The sequence below is a fragment of the Ambystoma mexicanum genome, chromosome 6p (assembly GCF_040938575.1).
Source record: "Ambystoma mexicanum isolate Mex_15411 chromosome 6p, UKY_AmexF1_1, whole genome shotgun sequence".
Classification (NCBI taxonomy): Eukaryota; Metazoa; Chordata; class Amphibia; order Caudata; family Ambystomatidae; genus Ambystoma; species Ambystoma mexicanum.
In genome coordinates this window covers 540,471,944-540,477,943 of record NC_090935.1, presented here as the reverse complement: position 1 = coordinate 540,477,943, position 6,000 = coordinate 540,471,944, and the positions used below count along the sequence as shown (strand labels likewise).

Sequence of the window (6,000 nt, the reverse complement as noted above, 5' to 3'; positions counted from 1 at the left end):
CCTCCCAGTAGATCGTTGAACACATAAAAAGGAACGCCAGTCAACAATACCCATCAACATCCACCTGTGCACATATATTAAGGTAACTGCATGCACTGAGTGATTCGTTTGCAAAGGTCCCATGTCTGTTTGCAGTTGTGCACTCCCAGGTGCCCAAACAGAACTTCATGCATATGGACAGGTTACTCTTTGCCAGTCTATTTCCATCTAGTTGTCTGTGCTTCCACGGCAGTGTCTGTTAAACACTGGTTGTAATGGGCATTATTGCATTCCTCACAGACGTTCAGCAACGTCTTTGCTTAAGCCTTGAAAGCGAAGAGGCACCGGGTGAAGTTGGCATCCTTTTCAGGCACGCACAAAGCGAAGGTCTTGTTTCTGAGCACTGGGAGTGCTGCCAGATAATAGTCCCCTGGCCTCTCATTGCATTCCTTTACAGAAGCACCCTGCCTCCCAATAATACACTAGACTATTTCCTCTTAATGTGGATCGGAATTTCCAACGTTTCACGCCACCTGTGGTTGTATTGCTTGGCAATATAGATTACCAGAGGCTGCACTGACTCCGCGGATCTCAGGAAACAGATTACATTTCTTCACCGTAAAGACGTCCATGATGGTGACCCTTATATGCTGATTAAGACGGATCACAGGCAAGATTCATTGATGACAGCTCACCAACCCGCTTATTACCATAACCTCACCATAGGAATTCACAGAAATGCCAACACTGTGTGTTTTATAAAGTGCTGTGTGTTCTCACCTTAAATATCAAGGAAATGTGATTACATATTCATACCATGCAAATATTGCCCTTATCCAAAAGAACCTGAGAATCTGGAGTTAAATATTTGCACTGAAATAAAATATAATTCCAAATACATGTCTTAGGCATTTCAAAAGAGGTGCTGTCGCTGAGCAAAGCACCGTGTGACTTCTTCCCTTTTCTCTGGATTGACTGAATGAACTAACACCTTTAGATCATCACCAAAATGCAAGATCTTATTTTCATCTTTTTTGTGTCTTCTCAGTAGTGGTCAATAGTGGTAATGCAGTATTCAATACTAAATGAAGACTTAAAGACTATAAACAAGTATTTGTTTAGTATTGAGTAATAGACTAGTATTCAACATGCTGAATAGTCTTCATATAGTATACTGCTTACCATGAATACCATGGCATACTAAAAAAGACTAGCTAGAGTCTTCGAATCCTATAAAATACAAGTTTAATGGTAAATGTAGGATTCGAATTTGGTAAGTTAGTTTCTACATTTTAATCCAGAAACAATGTCTGCTGCGGAGACATAAGTGGTCCACTTGTCTAAATCCCATTTACTGTCCAGTGAAGGAGTCCAGGATGTAGGGGTTGAGGGACCACTAATGATCCTTTGCATTTCTTTGAATTCAAAGATCACGATTCAGCAACTCCATGTGTCTTGGAGCCAAAGATCTCTCCATCTGAATCTCCGCTTCTAATGGGGATAAAATAAAGAAAGTGTCAATTCTTTTTTATTGTTGAATGTCTTTTTTTTTTACATCAAATTTACACCATTCAGTATATAACGTTGCAAAGACATCACAGTGATTTTCTGAGTTGAAATGAACATGATGCTAACAAGGGTATTACAAATTATAAAATGAGCAGACAAAAAACAAATACAGTTGGCAGTACATAATGCTGTCTGATCAAGCATGCCACTATGGGAGATGAAAACGTATGGTGATTCTTGCATATTCCCACCTGGGGAAGGCCGCTCAGTCAATCAGGTTGCTGGAACAGCGGGCGAGAATAGATATTCTCAGCCCGCTGTCCCAGCCACCCGAGGCCCTTTCCCGGGAGGCAACAGGGAGAACTCCCCCTGTTGCTTCCCCACCAACCCTCTCCCAAAAATCCACCAATCTCTTTTCTCACCCCTTCCTCTATCCCCACTTACCCGCAGGACCGCAGCTCTGTGCTCTGGTCCCAGCGCTTCTCCCGTCTCTCGGCCGCCAACATAGACATGGAAAAATACCTTTTCCATATGGCGGCAGCAATCTTTTTTTGTGTCTTTTTCCTCAGGAGAATGGCTGCGTGAGCAGTGCGTATCTCCTGAGGAAGAATAATGAAAGACATTCGCACCCCATGATGAACCCTGGGGTGTGAATGTCTTTCTTGCCTGCTCAGGAGGGCGGACATGGCCGGTAATGGACCACAGCCCGAGCTGAGGTCAACATTTCACTTGGGCGTGCCTTAGCTCGGGCTGGCGGGACGTTACCGGCCATGTCCGCTCTTATGAGCGGGCATGAATACCATATACCATATTCATATACCATATATATCTGCACTCATGTCTCTGTATTCTTTGCTGTCTAACACAACATTTTATTTCATGTATGTGAACAGAACATAACTTAAAGGGGGTGACCTTATGTAGGATTTTATTCCATGTTCGTACAGGAAAGGAATGGCAGTCTCATATGAAATCCTCAAATAAATCCCAGAGTCCATCAGAGCTTGGTCAGCCATATTTTTCTCTGTAACTGCGTGTCTCGTGGTGACACAGCTGTGATCTGATTCTTTCCCAGATTTGTGTTTTGGGTGGGTCTTTTGAATTTCCAGTAAATCAAGATGGTCATCAGGGTAGCAAAGAAAATAATGTGGACCAGCCTCCTCCCAGGACATGAATCTATGTCTTGTCTGAAAGATATAAACGCTGCTGCCAAGCACAGGGAACTCCCCTTAATTGGTTTGATCTTAGTAAGCGCAGAGTTCCATAAGGATTGAACCTTTGGACATGCCCACATCTTGCGACCGAATGTGCCCATTTTACCATATTCCCTCAACAATCAGGCCTCTTTCTCAATTTCATAGAGCAAATCTTGCTCAGTGTAAACTATAGACGTTGGATGAGCTTGTATTGTATTGCGGGACAGTTTTTAATTAGTTAAAAGAAACTATACATCTTCGCTACCTAGTTGTGCCCCTATGTCCTCTAAGCACATTGTGGCCAGTGTCAGGTTCCTCTGTGCATTATTTGAGATACAAAACGGGTAGAAGTCTTTAAGTCTGGGAAAGCCGTGAGTGTTCTGGACCATTACTGTTTCACAGGTAGACGACTCTCTTTCATGTGTGCTATCAGATATTGTTTGATCGACTATCGTTATGATTGTTCTGTGAATTAGCCGTCTCCCTTCTGTAAGCCACAGTACATCTTTGACCTCTAGGAAGAGTCTGGGTGCAAAGTCTGTCTACAGGTTTGCTACTTGCATTGTCTGATATTGCATCATAATGTAATCCTGTCCGGTGGCTGGATTGTAATTTTAGTCTCGTTGAGATGCTCAACAACGGAGGAAAGCTCTCCATGTCCAGCCCCATGTGTTTTAAAGATCGAGGGCAGCTCTGAAGTGTGATTCCCACTAGAGCGTGTTTCATGATGTGTTTAGGGATCTTTGCTGATGTGAAGGCTTTAAAATCATGGAGTTTAAATGGCCTCATCACTGCCATTTTGGCTTTGCGCCAACTGGATGAATCCTCCTCATTCTGCCATTTTAGGATCCAGCACATTTCCGCTGCTGCAAAAATATGTTCTCCATTCTGGAAGCGTTAGCCCTCCATATGAATCTACGAACCTGTGCTTTCACATACTGTATCATGTTATGTTATGTTGTTATGTTAGGCAGTCTTATATAGTGCATGTACACCAGAAAGCATCATGGCGCTCACAGTTCCTGGAATAAAAAGGGTTTCAGATGACGACGAAAGGTCAAGTGATCAGAAATACTTCAGAGCTCCAAAGGCAGCCTATTCCATAAACTGGCAGCGGCGACAGAGAAAGCTCTGCCGCCCAGCCTAGCTTGGCAAATTCTTGGCACTACAACCCGAAAATCCTTAGAGGAACAAAGTGGGCGTGATGGAACATAGCAAAATAACGTATGATGCAAATAACCAGGCCCCAGGCCATTAAAAGCACGGTGGAATAGGCAAAGCGCCTTTAACTCCACTCGCTGAGCCACCGAAAGCCAATGCAAGCAGTGCCTACCTGATGAATCATGTTCACGAAAGGAAAGGCCCAGGACTGCTTGAACTGCAGTATTTTGCAGTATCTGCATCCTATCCAACAAGGAAGCTGGCTGAGCCAATTACAGGGAATTGCAATAATCCAATGAGGTCAAAATCAAAGAGACCACCATCGGGGCCTGCAGCGCAACTGGCAAAAATGGAAGCACCCTGCGCAGGACTCGGAGCTTAAAATGGCATCTTTGGCCAACTGCACTGACCTGTGCCTCAGTTGAGAGGGAGGCCAGTATCTTGACACCCACATTCTTTGCCATAGGTGCAGGTTGAGGAAAGGAATCTAAAGAAGGGGGCCAATAGTCAGGTGTCCAGGAATGGAATGCTGAAGGTGGTCCGACAACTAAGACCTCTGTCTTCCCACCAATCAGTTTAAGCCAATGTAGGCCCACCCAGTCCCCATCTCCTTTAGGCAGGCCCTAAGATTGGCCGCTGCAGGCAAATTCTGTTTGGGTGTTGGGCTGTGGTATCGGAATCATTTGAATGGGCCAATCTCGATCCATACATACTTGATTGTTCTTTGTTGCAAAGAATCTACAATTTCAGATACATTGCAGGAGGGTTCCGCAACCTTTGGATCACCAGATGTTTGGCCTTGCAACTTCGCCTGCCCTAGGCAGCATAGTCAACAAGCAGGGATCTTGGGAGACAGAGTTGAAAATATCTGTTTAAATGCAGGTTGCAACCCATGTGCTAGAAAGATTACAACTTCTGTCAGTACAGCGCATTATCTACTCTTGTCCTGATACCACAGTGTCCTTGCAATATAAACCTGTTTTTCACACAGTTGACATGCAAAGGCTACCTGCCATTTCCGTTACCATTTGGCACGGTCAAGGCCTACCTTTTGTTTTGTTCCACTGACAGTATGTTTGTTGTGATATGTAGAATAAAGCGACTCAGGAAATTATTCCCTCTCATTTATGTTAGTAATATTTGCTGGAGTAGAGCAAATTAATAACTGTACTACCCAAATGTCTACTTTTAATATGGTACTGATTTAAGAACAGCGAGATTAAAGTAGTAGAGTATCTCTTCTTGGGAAGTACTCCTTCAATATCAAATGACTCGGAGGTGTAGGGATACCATGGTTGTAAATTGACAGTAGTTTTAAAGGTAACACAAACAAGCTTTGCACTTAAATACATACATTTTAGCTGCATCAATAATTTTAAACCATACTTTATTTAGATAACCATTTTCATATAATTCATACAATGTTCAACACACATGTTTTTTACAAAAGAAAATCTCCAACCCTTCACTACATGATAGCCCTCTCCATTGCATTTCATATATTCTGTATATCATGTGAGCCAATAGTACCTTATATCCATGAATCTCAGTGTATTAGTATATGCTCTTTCCCTTTTCCCCCTCTGTCATCCCATCTGAGAAGCCATATGGTCTATTCCAGCATTATTCCCTACGACAATATAATGTTTAGTTCATTCCTGCTTTCTACCTGACTATTCAGTCCAACACATTGTGCCGGGTTAAGATCAGTCTGTGCCGAATTTGTTCGTTCGACAATGAAAACTCTGAACAGCCTCCAAATTTCAACAAATGTTGTGATCCCCAACATGGACACCGTCAGTTTTTCCATCCCCCAAACCTCCCACATCTTGCTTCACAATGGTATGCGCTCTAGACCCTGCTTGCTTTTCAATGGTCAGTCTCACAGAAAACATTGGCTGGGTCAGCAGGGTGGCAACACGATCTGACGTAGGGCACATACCGTGCTCGTCTCCATCTCCCAATACCAAGCAAGTGGGTCCATTGACAGCACAACCTCCTTGATATCCTCTATGTTAGCCAATGTTTCTTTCCAGTAATATTGTGTAAGTGGACATGTCCATCACATGTGACCAATGGTCCCTATTTTTTATCCTGTGGGTATAAATACCGACAGCAATGTGTTTTAATGTGTGAATGCTCTTATTGTCGTGTA

At 43.2% G+C, this 6,000-nt stretch overlaps 1 protein-coding gene across 1 annotated transcript in view; it reads right to left on the bottom strand.

Moving 5' to 3' along the window:
* Nucleotides 1–1,147: 1,147 nt before the first annotated feature.
* Nucleotides 1,148–6,000, bottom strand: part of SHISAL2B (shisa like 2B) — a 371,262-nt gene continuing 366,409 nt past the window's right edge. The window contains exon 3 of the mRNA XM_069626542.1: nucleotides 1,148–1,470. Within this exon, the coding sequence (XP_069482643.1) occupies nucleotides 1,403–1,470 (68 nt within the window). The 3' untranslated portion in view covers nucleotides 1,148–1,402. The remainder of the gene's footprint in view (nucleotides 1,471–6,000) is intronic.